The sequence below is a fragment of the Sinohyriopsis cumingii genome, chromosome 4 (assembly GCF_028554795.1).
Source record: "Sinohyriopsis cumingii isolate HCF-2022 chromosome 4, ASM2855479v2, whole genome shotgun sequence".
NCBI lineage: Eukaryota > Metazoa > Mollusca > Bivalvia > Unionida > Unionidae > Sinohyriopsis > Sinohyriopsis cumingii.
The window spans coordinates 57,653,288-57,668,988 of NC_142964.1; the positions used below are offsets into that span (position 1 = coordinate 57,653,288).

At 37.5% G+C, this 15,701-nt stretch overlaps 1 protein-coding gene across 5 annotated transcripts in view; it reads left to right on the plus strand.

Annotated features, from left to right (window-relative positions):
* The window catches only part of LOC149801214 (activating signal cointegrator 1 complex subunit 3-like), a 441,282-nt gene that overhangs the window by 282,819 nt on the left and 142,762 nt on the right, over positions 1–15,701 (plus strand). For all 5 annotated transcript variants that reach the window (XM_089955269.1, XM_089955267.1, XM_089955271.1 and 2 more), the window contains exon 31: positions 14,629–14,766. In XM_089955269.1, coding sequence (XP_089811395.1) covers positions 14,629–14,766 — 138 coding nt within the window. The remainder of the gene's footprint in view (positions 1–14,628; positions 14,767–15,701) is intronic.

Consider the following 15,701-nt stretch of genomic DNA (forward strand, 5'->3'; position numbering starts at 1 on the left):
TTTGCCTGTTATCTTCCATCTTTTAGTATGTCATGTTTACATTTATTTGGAAGGGTTCATCTTGCTCAAGATTTTGTGCAATTCTATATTTTTTAATTTTTTGAATTTTAAATTAAATTGGCACCATACAGCCATTATTGCGCTGACATGATATTAAACATGAATGCATAATGCCTGCCTGCTAATGCTGTTTCTGCATGGTGTGATGTGACAAAAGTGCATCTTATGATACATGATCTTCCACAATATATACAGTAATGGATTTCAAATATATTGATCTTCATCAGCAAATCCGCATGCCTGTTAAACAAGAACAATACATATATGTTGTAAGAGAATGACCTTTTTGCACTTTCTGTTCATTCTGCACTATAAAATGAAGGTACGTGGGTTTTTTTTCTTCAATCAATACATGCAGAATGTATATCGATATACATGTTTAACAGACAAGAAAATACAGTGACCTACAATATGTAGGGAACATGCTTGTAAAGGGCAACAATATAAACCTCTTTTTTCTCTTCAAATTTTCCCTGATACACAATTGATCTCTTTATGAGGTAAACTTGTTCTCAAAGGACAAAATTTCCTAGTTCCTTAAATGCCCTTTATAGACACGTTTTGCTTTTTACTTTTATGTTCTACATTGCATCCTAGCAGACTGTCTTGGGAGTGTGGAATTCAAAGCAAATTGGCCTCTGGGATATAATGGCAGTATTCTATGATGGTATGAGGAATCAAATATTCTAAAATGTCATGAAAGATCTCAGTGATGAAAACTGATACATTATCAATAATTCACCATGTTAAATTGTATTAATGGAATACCATAAATCTATCACCTTCACTATCTCACCAGTCATAAGACCAGATGAATTTATGCTATGGCCCGGTATTTGAGCGATGCATAGTAATATGATGATCTTGCATCTGATTGGATGATCTTTCTACCACTCTGGAATCCTTATTTCTGATCCATTTGTGATCAGATTTGGAATATGTGCTTATATCATCAGGATGTCAGACAGTATTAGTAAAATTGAATGATGAGTTTAATAATTCATTCATATTAATGAGATGAAAGGCTTGCTAGCAGAAAGTTTCATTTCTGATGTGAGTTTGATCAAACCTAGAATGTGGGCATAGATCATCAAGATTTCAGACAATTTCAATAATAATCGTGATCATGATAATGAGGTGATCTTGCATGTAATTTACTGAACTGAACTGAGCTTATTACTGCTCAAGAAAATGTATTTCTGATCTGAATTTTATAAAATTTGGTTAATAGGCCTCAGCCATTGTGATATTGATTGAGTACACTTATTAGGAAGACGCACATATATTAATGACATGTCTTGCATCTGATGGGCAGAGTTTGTCAACACTTTTAAAGTGACTATTTCAAAAAAGATTTATACCACATTTTCTCAAAGACTTATATCATCAAGATATCCAATTAATTTTATATAATTGAGATCTATGCATATTAATGAGGTGATCTTGCATCTGATTGGCTGAGCATATTGCTAAATAGAAGTTGTTTTTTCTTACCCAGCCTCTGTCATAAACTTTACATTTTACTCTACAGTCTGAGTAATCGATGTTAATCCATATTTGGAAATCTTACTCAGTATGTTCAAATGAAGCTTCTTGATTGGTCAGAATATTTTGAGTAAGATTTGGAGTGAAGTAAAGTTTTCTGACGTAAGTGTGGTTTTAATTAAAATTGGATGATTTTGTTGTGAGTGAGACCTTTGAAAATTTATGAGGTGATCTTGCATCTGAATAGCTTAGTTTGTTTTTTTATAAATAGGATTTTCATGAAATGTAATAAATTTGCTTATATCATCAAGCTTTCAGTTTAATGTAAGTGTCGATGAGAGCCTTTAATAACATAACCATGCATCTGATGGACTGTGCTTGTTCGTACTCTAGCTATTTGTTATATACTCGTATATTATCAAGCTGTTGGAGGTGTTCGTTCTTGAGAAGGATTTATTCATATTAATGAGGTTATCTTGTATCTGATTGCTTTTTACCTCTCTTAAACCAAATTTCAGTCGAATTTGTTTCCAATTTTCATAAAGAATCTGCCATCATCATTTTCTTAGGTTCTGTAGAAAAATAGGTCTGCATCTGATTGGCTGAGTTTTTTACCTGAAGATCTTGAGACCATTTTTCACATCCATTTTCATTAAAATTTGCTAATTGTTGTCTGTATATATACAAAATATTGGTTAACCTGAATTACAAACAGGAGACTTGGGCTATTAATTATGCTTTTACCTTTCAAAGACTTTTATCAGCCTGTCATAAAATGGGTACAAATGATTTAAAGTTTGGGATATATTTTGCAGTCTGTGTTCTTACAATACTTAAGTGAAATTGATACAATGGTGTAATTTTGGTGAGTTCAACAGGCCCACATGCATCTCTTGTTTTTCCAGACCATCTCCCTACTTCCATTGTATGAAATATTCATAACTTTTTTTATCTGCTTTTCAATATCTGAATAATTTCAGACTTCCCAGGGGAGAAGTAAAATATTTTAATATTTCTGCTAGAAATTTCAGTGAATCAGCAATGGAATATGCCTTAAAGATCACGAGTTTTTCCATGTTCATCTAATGAGTAATCCATGCTTTGTGATAAGCCCGCCTCCCTCCCATCTCATTTTTTAAATTTTCTCAAATATTTACCAAGGATGTTTTTGTCTAATAATTACTCATCCCTGTTTTTAACAAATATAGGCTGGCACCTTGGTCTTCCCAATCCATTAGGCACCTTGGTCTTCCCCATTCATTTGGCACCTTGCATGGTCTTCCAGTCTGTTCTAGAACTGAAAATTATGGAAAAATTTCCCCATCCATTTGAAAAAAGGGGAATTTTTTTTTATACAGGATGAATGTTTTGAAAAAATATAGAGATGGCTTGAAAATATGATGTGCAATTTTCATGCATTTGGTTGATTCATTTAAATGCATTTGTTGATTGAACTTAGCATGGATCATGCAGTCACTCGTATATCATAGAATAGATCCTGTGTATAATGGAAGAATAACTGTAATCAATCACCTGTATTAAGCAGCCACTTGTGGAAAGTCTAGTCCACCACTTTACTAAAGAAATAAAACTATTAAGCATCTGTCTGTCTTTTCTCACTTCCATGAGGTTGTTGCTTTGACAGGTTTGATTGTATCTGAAATTGGAACATTTGAACACTGATTTACCAGTCTTCACATTGCATTTAGTGTATTTTGTAATGTACAAGAAACTATAACATTGTAGACCCTGATCTCCAAGTACATAGAGGATCAGCAGATCAGGGTCCATGTTGTTAAGTATCTTTAGGATTTCAGGCAAACAGCATTCAACAAATTATCGTGAAATGTTTTCATCTAGACTTTATGCAAGTAATGAAGAATGACTACACAATTTATGCAATAATAATCTAAAATATTATTAATGGAAAAAGTGGAGTGGCACAGTAGGTGAAAAAATTCAGCTGATTGATGGAGGTGGCTTCTGAAAAGAAGTAACAAATATAAGAGGAAATCAGCAGAAGGGAAATAATAAAGCTGGTGGGATCTGAAAGATGGTTCATTGTTAAAGGGAGGCAGCCAATTTATTTTGTTTTGACCTGTAGCCATGCAGATCTAGGAGAATCAAGAATTGTTAATTTTATTGAATAGGTAGAAAAAGCCATGTAGACCCTGCAAAATAGCTGGATCTTTTATGTATCTACAGCAGATCAGAGTGAATGCTGTGTGAAATATATGTGATACTCCAAGGACTATATATTAGAAAGTCCTATGAGATATATTATTAGAAATTTCTGTGAGCTATATATTGGAAAGTCCTATAAAACATATTAGAAAGTCCTGAGATATATATTAGAAAGTCCTATGAAATATATATTGGAAAGTCTTATGAACTGTATTAGTAGAAAATGATTTGAACCATATATTGGAAAGTCCTATGAGCTATATATTAAAAAGTCCTATGATACAAGAAAGTCCTGTGAGCTATATTTTAGAAAGTCCTATAAAATATATATTTAGAAGTCCTATGAACTATATCAGAGGTGGGCAAACTTTCCAGTGCAAGTGCGGCATACACAAATTTACACCTTGTCGCGGGCCGCATAGTTCATTAAGTAAAATAATTAATATTTGCAATAGCAAAAACAAAAGGTTTTTCTAAATGACATCTAATTAATTTTCAGTTGTTAATATGTTGTTAATATTTGAAAACTTAAACTTCAAAAGAAGCACATTTATTTGATAAACAGAGTAACATAAACAGAGTCAGTGCAAATGATGACTTGTTTCTAGGCCGCATGAAAACCCTTGACTGGCCACATAAAAGCCCTTGGCGGGCCGCATGCAGCCCGTGGGCCATAGTTTGCCCACCCCTAAACTATATATTACAAAGTCCTGTAAACTGTACATTAGAAAAGTCCTATACATGTTGGAACTTAATACTTAAGTTTGATACTGGCATCATTGGAATCTAAGAACAGCAAGTCAAACTGTTTAACACAACCCAGATACCCGTAAACATTGCCACCATATGTACTCACTTATAAGATGAGTCCAACTGCAAGCAGCACAGACCCAGATCTGCCATCACATAATGCAGATCTGGGTCTATGCAGTTTGTTAGGAGTAATCAGTAGAACAAAACAACATAGACCCTGATCTGCAGACACATTATCAATGGCAGATCAGGATCTGTATTTTTTTGCAGTTTGACTTGACTTGTAAGCAAATATATGTGGTATATTATATTATTACCGATTATGATTACCTCTTGGTGCACATGAACAAAAATTATTATTACAGCTAAAGCTTATGAGTCAGTTGAGACTTTCCATTACTTGGTTGGATCGCTCAAAGTTATGCACGGACAATTCATTTAGATTTCTCAGAATGAATAAATAATGAGTTGTGTTAATCACCAAGGTTATGTTGATCACATTCTGTGCATAAATCGGTCACTTTGGTAGAGATGCTATTTAAAGAATCTACAAAGATCAAAAACATTGAGTCTTTGCAGAATTTTTCCAGATACAGTGTATATAAAATAAATTAATGTAAGTTGTACATTTGGGAGACTTACTGGATTGGGACTTAACCGTTGATGATGTGACCTAATTATAATTGCAAGATGAAGGTGAATATGGCCCCACTGAAATGTGCAAGCGATGTGTAGTGTTGAACCCTCTCCACATATCTCACACTTTTGTTAAGTTTTGTGTTTAGGTGAGTTTTTCAGGAATTGTTGTCTGCAGAGTCAAGCAAACTTTATATCTGGATGAATCTTGGTTAGTTAAAAAAAAATGAACAAAATTAAGTTACTGGGACCTATATTTCTTGCTTTTGTGACTGCTTTTGTATTCAGGTCAGTTTCTTGTTGATTATTGGCTGCTGAGTTATGCAGCTTGGTATGTTAATGAATCTCAGTGAGTATAAAACTAGCACACTGTGACCTTGATTTAATTTGATTTATCAGTGACTTTGTTAAGTTTTGTATTTAGATACCATATGTACATGCTTATATGTCGAATCCAACTGCAAACTGCACAGAGCCAGATCTGCTGGCACAAAATGTGCAGGCAGATCTGGATCTGTGCAGTTTGTTAGGAGCAATACAGGGAACAAACATCATAGACTGTGATATCCAGGTGCATTATGCTACAGCAGATCTGGATCTTTGTTGTTTGTAGCTTGACTTGACTTATAAGTGATTTTGTATGGTACATTTTTCAACCAGCAATAGCCAGAGTAGCCAGAACCATTTGTCTTGCCAAAAATAGGTCACTGTGATAGGGATCCCTATTCCATGAACACATCTCTTGTTCAGTAACAGTTTACTTGATTACTTACTGGTACATCTCTGATGTGTACTTCATAACATATAAATACAAAAATGCTATCATATTTTGATATGCCTTCAAAATTTGTTCAGAGCATAACTTTGCCATGGGCAAATGGATTTCATGCTTTTTCTTGCCTGCTGAAATTAATACTCTCATCCCTGTCTAAGCATGTTATATATGTTGTTGTTGTTGTGAGGTTTAATGCCATTTTTCAGCACACGATAGGCTATGCATGGCGGCCAGTATTAATGGTGGAGGAAGAACCCAGGAAAACCCCGGCAAGAACCACCAACCCACAAGAAGCTACTGGCAAGCTTTCTCACATATCCACCTTAGCCGAATCCTAGACTCGAACCCACGCAGACATATATGTTATTAGATTTCATGTTTCCCAATGGGTTATCTGCATGTGAATATATTTACTTGCCCTTTGTGAAAATTAATTTGCCTTGGGCAGTTAGAAATTGGAATTTGAAAGTCTTGTTTAAGAAATCAGTTCAAAGCCAGTGATAAGATCAATATACAGTGAAATTTGTCCAGGTGTTGCGTGTTTAGGCTTTAATAAACAGTAACAAAGAAAAAGTGAAGGCAACAAGCATTGTAAAATTTAACAAATAATTTATTTCACTGGAAAAACAAGGTAAAATTGAAAAAAAGAATTTATGGTTTTAAGAATCAAATCCAAAAATAGAGAATAATCCAAGAATTGAAAATTTTAAGTCCTAGTAATGAAATGTTCTAATGAATTTGAGTTCGAGTCCAAAATGGAAGGTGATGAAGTATGCTATAACCTGTATAGTACGGATGTGTCTACAGTTCTTTGTTGAAATAAAAAAATATTCCGGTGTTTAAATTTCTGAATAAAATTTCAAGAAATATCTCTGTCCAAGAATTTTGTATGAGCACTAAAATATTCCAAGGAAAAGAATTCATCTTTTAAAGTCCAAATAATTCCATAAAATCTAATTTCAACTCAACTAGTCGCAATTAAACATCTCTCTGTGTTGAAGGTAAAATGCCCAACTGATTAAATTCTCTATAGACAAAGGTTATACAGAAACTTGAGATGCAAAACAGATTCCTGGATGAGGGCCAACCCAACAGTAAAACCATAATTTCTTGAACATCATAGAAGCTATTCATGTCTAAAGTTGCATTGTCCCAGTCAGCCTTGATTTCACTATTATCAATCACACAATAATAAATAATAAAAATCTTTTTACAAGAATTGTTCAAATTTCAAATCAAGGTCAGGAACTAGGTCAGCATTAGGTGTTTAAGATTAAACGGTCAAGTCAAACTAATTTCAGGAAAATATAAAATTCAATTAAACAAAATTACATTACTTTAACATGTAATGTAATAAAAACAATTTAAAATTTACAAACACAATTAAGTTAAATCGAATATAAATTAAATTAAATATACATAACACTAGGCCAGTACTTGAATAAACTTGTAGTCTGTTTTCATCACTAGGTAATTTTGATGCCTGAGTGCTCTTCATAACTATAGATTCTCACACTGCAGACGTCGTAGTGATATGACTGAAAAATTGTTAAAGCTACCTCAAAATTCCAAATTACATACACATGCACTAGGTAATTTTAGTTCTGAATTTATCTGTGTTAAACAACAAACTGGTACAATGTATGCTGTATTAACCAGTATTTCTTTTCTATCCCATTTAACTTGGCAAAGACTAATTAGCACTGTTTAGACTTGGAAACACTGTGAGGTAATTAGAATCTTCTGGTGTGTTATAATGCCTGTACAGTATATAGTACCATATTTGAAAGGCGGTTATGTCATGAGGTGGTAGGACAGTGTTTTTTGTGTTCACCACTGCAGTAGCAGATTATTATAGTCATGTCATTTCTTGTAACAATTATGTGACCTGGTCATTAAGTGTTACAGTAGTTGTCTCATGACATGGTAATTAAATGTTACAGTAGTTGTCTCATGACCTAGTCATTAAATGTTACAGTATTTGTCTCATGGCCTAGTCATTAAATGTTACAGTATTTATCTCATGACATGGTCATTAAATGTTACAGTAGCTGTCTCATGGCCTAGTCATTAAATGTTACAGTAGTTGTCTCATGGCCTAGTCATTAAATGTTACAGTCGTTATCTCATGACCTGTCATTAAATGTTACAGTAGTTGTCTCATGGCCTAGTCATTAAATGTTACAGTAGTTGTCTCATGACCTAATCATTAAATGTTACAGTATTTGTCTCATGGCCTAGTCATTAAATGTTACAGTATTTGTCTCATGGCCTAGTCATTAAATGTTACAGTAGTTGTCTCATGACCTAGTCATTAAATGTTACAGTAGTTGTCTCATGACCTAGTCATTAAATGTTAAATACAGTATTTGTCGTATGACCTAGTCATTAAATGTTACAGTAGTTGTCACATGACCTAGTCATTACATGTTAAATACAGTAGTTGTCACATGACCTAGTCATTAAATGTTACAGTAGTTGTCCCATGACCTAGTCATTAAATGTTAAATACAGTAGTTGTCACATGACCTAGTCATTAAATGTTAAGTAGTTGTCTCAGACCTTGTGGTCTAAGGTTGACATTGCCCGGGATGGGAGTGGGAGACAAACGCCCCAATCCTTCAAAAATGCCCCATATGGCTTGCGTCTCTGATTGCCTCTGTCAACTAAAATCCAGCTCCTGGCCTTCGCGAGTGGCTTAGATTTGAAGTCCGGCAGACCATGTTTTCCACTAACAGGAGAAGGGGTAAAGGTGGGTTGCTGGCGCCTTAAAACCAGTTGCTTTGGGTAGATGGGACTCATAAACCTTGGATGGTAGCTCATCTAGGAGAAGGAAAATTCCGATTCCAAACCTCTGCTGCCTTGTCGCTATACCCATTCATGGAAAAGGCTAAGGGAGTAAACCCTGACAGAAAATCCGGAGACAGAGTCCTTAAGGTGGTCTGACATTGACTTCAATTCAACGTCATTCTGGCAACTCCTGTGATGCCATTGGTGCCAAGCTGTATCAGCATTCGTCGTTCCCTTGGGCCCACCAGCTGCATGGAGAGGGGGGATCTGCTGCATGGACAACAGCTGATTCTCCATACCACCCTGCCCAGGCTTCATAGCTCCACTGAAGAGGACACTCCAGCATCGTCGTACGGTGGTGGCACAACACGAGAAGTAGCAGTTTACCGGTTCTAAGTCTAAGCTTGATTGGCATAGAGCTTGGCGCCAGGGGTTACTTCCGATGGTGGGAGAGATCACCAGGTCTCACTGGACAGCTACCGCCCGCCTCAAGCTGGGCAGCCCCCAGTCAGTAAGGTGCTGCCCGCCATGGCCTGCCTGCTTCACTGGGTGTGTGGAGTTTAGAGAACCATCTCGACAAGTGGGCCACAAAACTCCGCACCAGGAAAGACTAAAAAAAGAAATAAGAAGACTCCAACTCTTCATTTTGCAACCTGGATTTACCGTTGACCTAAAGCAGATCGACAATGCACGAAAGACTGCCGTCATTTACAGAGAGCACTCCCAACTGAACATCGACATTGCCTTCCTCCAGGGGCAAGATCAACGAGAATGGTCAGCAACTGCTGGAGATGGAGATGTGCTGCTCCCACAGCCTATGTGTAACCAACACTTTCTTCAAATGCAAGGAGATCCACCAGGTGTCGTGGAGACACCCATGTTCATGCCACTGGCACCAGCCTGACCTCGTCATCACCAGGTGTGCAGAACTGGCCAGTGTCCTCCTCACCCGGAGCTACCACAGTGCCGATTGCAACACGGACCATTCCCTCGTGGCCAGCAAGGTGCAAATATTACCCAAGAAGCTGCACCACGCCAAGAAGAAGGGTCACCCACGCATCAACACCTGCTGTGCAAGCAACCCAGAGAAAACACAGCAGTTCATCAGCAAACTGAAGGAAGCCCTCACCAAAGTGACACCTGATGACACCATTGACTCCAAGTGGTCCCATATCCGTGACTCTGTGTACAATTCAGCCATCACAGCTTATGGGAAGAGGGAGCGAAAGAATGTCGACTGGTATGAGGCAAACTGGGAGGAGATGGAGCTCGTGACTGAGGCAAAAAGGAAAGCCCTCCTGGCATACAAGGCTGCACCTAGCCCCAGAACACTACAAGCCCTCAGGATTGCAAGGAACAACGCCCAAAAGACCGCCCGCCGCTGTGCCAACACCTACAGGCTGAACCTTTGCAACAGTATACAGACAGCTGCCAACACTGGGGATGCAAGAGGAATGTACGAGGGTATCAAAAAGGCGACAGGCCCCCCCCAGCTACAAGACCGCCTCCCTCAAGTCCAAGATGGATGAAGTCATCACAGACCAGGGGAAACAACTGCAGCGATGGGTTGAGCACTATCTCGAGCTATATGCAACCCAAAACAATGTCACCGGAACTGCCCTGGATGCCATTCCAGACCTGCCTGTCATAGAGGAGCTAGACACACAGCCCACCCTGGAAGAGCTCAGAAAAGCCATCGATTGCCTTGCCTGTGGGAAGGCTCCTGGAAGTGACGGCATTGCGCCTGAAGTCCTCAAGAGCGGAAAACCAGCACTGCTCCAGCCCCTACACATACTCCTCTGCCTTTGCTGGAAACAGGGATACATCCCACAGGACATGCATGACGCCAACATCGTCACTTTGTACAAAAACAAAAGAGACCGTAGCAACTGCAACAACTACCGGGGCATCTCCCTCCTTAGCATCATCGGAAAGGCTTTTGCCCGTGTTGCCTTAGCGCGCTTGCAGATCCCAGCCTCCCACATCTACCCAGAGTCCCAGTGTGGATTTTGAGCCGGAAGATCAACTGTAGACATGATCTTCTCACTACTTCAGCTGCAGGAGAAGTGTCGCGAGCAGCAGATGCTCCTCTACATTGCCTTCATAGACTTGACGAAGGCATTTGACCTGGTTAGTCGGAGTGGACTCTTCAGACTCCTGCAGAAGATTGGCTGCCCTCCACATCTGCTTGCTGTTATCATGTCATTCCACGAGAACATGGACAGCACAGTGTGCTTCAATGGCGCAACATCTGAAGCATTCCCAGTCATCAGCGGAGTCAAACAAGGCTGTGTCCTTGTGCCAACACTCTTTGCCATCTTCTTCTATATGCTTCTCCAGTACGCATTCAAGAACTGCAGTGAGGAAGTGTACGTCCATACCAGGGCTGACGGCAAGCTGTTAACATTGCCTGTCTCCGTGCTAAGACTAAAGTCACAGAGGTACTCATCCGTGAATTGCTCTTTGCCGACAATGCAGCCTTGACATCACACATGGAAGATTGACTTCAGCAGCTGATATGCCGCCTGTCCCATGCTTGTAAGGAATTTGGACTGACCATCAGTTTGAAGAAAACGAACATCATGGTGCAGGACACAGACTCCCTTCCCTCTGTCATCATCGATGGTACAACTTGGAAGTTGTCGAGAACTTCACATACCTCGGGTCTAACATCTCCAGCTCACTCTCCATTGATTCTGAGGTGAACGGCAGGATTGCCAAGGCAGCAGCAGTGATGGCCAGACTTAACCAGAGAGTCTGGAACAACCCCAACCTCAAAGAGAAGACTAAACTTAATGTCTACCAAGCCTGCATGCTCAGCTCACTTCTCTACAGCAGTGAAACATGGACCACCTATGCAAGACACGAGAGGAAACTCAACAGCTTCCACCTGAGATGTCTGCGGCGCATTCTGCACATCCAGTGGCAGGATAAAGTACCCAACACAGAGGTTCTAGAATGTGCCAACATGAACAGCATGTTCTTCATTCCCAGTGAGAGGCGCCTTCGCTGGCTTGGTCATGTCAAGAGAATGGACCCAGGGCGCATTCCCAAAGACCTGTTATATGGGGAGTTAGCAGAAGGTGCACGACCAACTGGATGACCACATTTGCACTACAAAGATGTTTGCAAGAAGGATGTGAAGATGGCAAACATCAATGTGAACGACTGGGAGAGCTGTGCAAACAACTGTTCCAGCTGGTGTCTAGCTGTCAGGCAGGGAGTTCAAAACGCAGAGGGGGGCCCCGAGTGGCCGAGTGGTCTAAAGCGCTCACCGTTCCGGATCACTGCCATCTCACCTCTGTCTGCGTGGGTTCGAGTCCAAGGCTCGGCTAGCGTGGGTACATGGGAAAGCCTGCCAGTAGCTTCTCGTGGGTCGGTGGTTCTTCCATGGGTTTTCCAGGGTTCTTCCTCCACCAGTTATACTGGCCGCCATGTATAGCCTATCTTATGCTGAAAAATGGCATTAAACCTTAGAACAAACAAAACGCAGAGGAAAAGAGAAAAATAAAACAAGCTGAAAAGAGAGCTAGAAAGAAGGATAAATAAAAGCTTACTGTGGAGCTGCGCCATTGTCTCCCGTAGACGGACGGATGCCAAGGACAGTTGTCTCATGACCTAGTCATTAAATGTTAAATACTGTAGTTGTCTCATGACATGGTCATTATATGTTACAGTAGTTGTCTCATGACCTAGTCATTAAATGTTACAGTATTTGTCTCATGACCTAGTCATTAAATGTTACAGTAGTTGTCTCATGACGTAGTCATTAAATGTTAAATACAGTATTTGTCTCATGACATGGTCATTAAATGTTACAGTATTTTTCTCATGACCTAGTTAATAAATGTTAAAATTTTCAGTGTGCAATGTGGACTATTGATTAATAGAGGATTGACCATATACCTGATCTTACTGTGTCCCCCTCATTAATGCATAGAAACCTGTGTTCTTTTTTTATAGACTCCTCTATGACTGAGATTTTATTTGCTAGCAATTCAAAAAACTTTTGTCCCTGAATTCACTATGTGCCTGTTATTTTCCTTTAGGCCTGCTCATGCAACATGTTAACATTGCTAACAGGCTAGTTTATGATTATTTATGTGATTATAAACAAACAAATTGAGTAAAACAAGTGAATAATTCAAATTAAAGGGATCCAAAACGGTAAAGTTTATCAGCCTGGATATTGTGCTTATCAGACTGGGTATGCTGAATAAATCCACCATTGCTTCATTTGTACCAGATGAACATTTTATGTTTGTGTGAATCTTACATACCCATTACATAGTAATGCTTCATCTGGCATTCAGTACACTGTTCAATATGCAATTCCTAATCTGACATCCAGACTGGAACTACATGTACTTGTGTGACTTCTTTGACGTCTGATACTTGCTATTTTTAGATGTAGTGAATTGAACTTTTATAAATACCAGTTTGTTTTGAATTTCATTTATACAATAAAGCTAAATATATTTCAAGATTCCAGGACAAAAGTCCCTGGGACAAAAGCCACAACAGGGGTAGGACAAAAGCACCCTAGTGCAAAAGCAAGCTTGGGGTTGGACAAAAACCTTGATATTTAATTTTTATTGAACTGTTTATGTGTATGATTGCTATCTTATGTATTTATTTATTTATTTTAACTATATTTACTGTGTTATACAGTGGTCTCCCAAGAAAACTTTCATTAAATTTGTATGGTGTGTAATGTAATGTGCGTCTTGTTTGATAGCTACAAAACAATTTAATAAAAGTATTTTCTATATTTTTTCATACAATACAGGCATATTTTCATAAACATCAAACAAAATGATCAAATTTATTACACACATCTGTGTGTCTCACACTAGGCTACAAATCATTACTACACAGAATCCCTGCAATTTTATATGGAAATAACTTTTTATTGTTGTGATTGTTTCATTCTTTGATGTAAAAACAGCTTTTGAAGTGCATGTCATTAATAAAAAGCCATATGGTTTGTGAGTAGATTATTGTCAGTTATAAGGAATAACTTCACATTGATTGTTCAGTGATATCAAAACAGCTGGTTTCAACAAATGTAGATAACATGTTATATTATAACATTGCATTCATTGTGAAGTTCTGTTTCATTACACCTTTTTCTCAATCAAAGGCAATTACCCACTTTGTAAATAATTAACATGCCATGGTGTAGAATTATATTATTAAAAATATAAAGCATGTAATAAAAGATTCTATTTAACAATTATATTACTTATACAAAATTTATAAATATTTTCTTATTTCAATCAAACACTCACAGTGATTGTGTGCTGAAATTGCTGTGATTAAAACAGTGAAAACTGTAATACAATTATTTATTTTTAAACTGGGGGATGGGGCTTTTTATCATAGCGGGCCTTTGTCCTGTCCTGTCCTTGTCAGAAGGCTTCTTTCCCTGGGGTTTTTTTCTGTTCCCCATATTTCAAAGCATCAAAAAGGGGATATGTAGTAAATACAAAACTGCATATGTGTTTTGTTCCAAGTTGAAGGAAGGAACTTGTTGAATGTGGCTAATGGTTATGTCTTGGCCTAATGACCTTGATCTATCCTTATGGCATCTCAAACTTGCTAATTCTGTTGACTGGGAGCAAAAATTATATATTTATGACACAGTGATGTTGAAATTCCTCTGAATAAGGCTTCACCATTTCTTATGTGGGTAAATTTTAAGGCTTCCATTAACAACAAAGTAAAGAGGCAGCATTCTGCTTGTAATTAAATTTAAAATAACATTCAATGAACGAAGCAGTTTAGCAACATGCAATAGATTATGCATGTACTGTTAAAAATAAATCTAACAAGTTATGATGACACTGCTGAAAAGGAAAATCACAAAAAATGAATTGATTAAATTATTCATAATGATATATGTAAATATAAGACTGATACATTGCTATTTTCTCTCCTTCTAGATGGAAAATTTGATAAAAGGAATAAAGGACACCAATCTGAAGTTGACCTTGGCCTTTGGTATTGGGATCCATCATGCTGGTTTGATTGAACGGGACAGGAAAATAGTGGAGGAGCTCTTTGTCAACTCAAAGATTCAGGTCTGGCACATGTATCCCTCACAGGCTTTTAAATTATATCACTGTAGTTAGAAATGTCAGAATGTTGGAGAGAAAAAAAAAAACACACACATACATACATACATATATATATATATATATATATATATATATATATATATATATATATATATATATATATATATATATATATATATATATATATATATATATATATAACAGGCAAGGTTGGCAATGGAGTTTCTGGATCTCTGAGGAGTGCAGTATCAATAGTCATCAAATTTTCAGTGTCTTTCAGGATATTATTATATGCTCATTTTTTTCCCGTTAACTTTACATTGTCAGAATCGTTCAGTATTCCCTGATATTGAATGCATGCAATACACATATAGCATTCACATGAATAAAGGAACTACTTTCTATTGTAAACAAACAATGATGCAGGCGCCAGCACTTTTGATTTGTAAACAAATCATATACACTCGCGTAAGAGGCTCTTTACGTTGTGGTTGTTTAAATTTGTTTCTGAATGAACTAAAACATGTTTCATGGACTGCAAAAAAAACCAGCTGTTTTGGCACATTCCGCGTTGATACAATGTTACGGATTTAGGCTAGCTACATTATATAAAAGACAGAAGATTAGGTCCTTACAAATAGCATGCAAGTGACAAGGCATATACTGTCTTCTTTATCTGGTGATAAGAATGGCAAAATAAAATATACTTACAGTTTTACATCCTGAATTTCCTCAAAATGTTTTTTCTTAATTCTGCAAATCCGAATTACATGAGCCATGTCATAGGTTTTCAATCTGGATTACACATTTCAAAATTTTGCTGTAATTTCGATGATAAGTGCAATTGCATCCTCCTTACTGCACTCAAAATGAAATAAGCATTAAATTCCATAGCGTCTTTTTGATAACTGCAATTGAAAGACTTCATATTTTTCCAA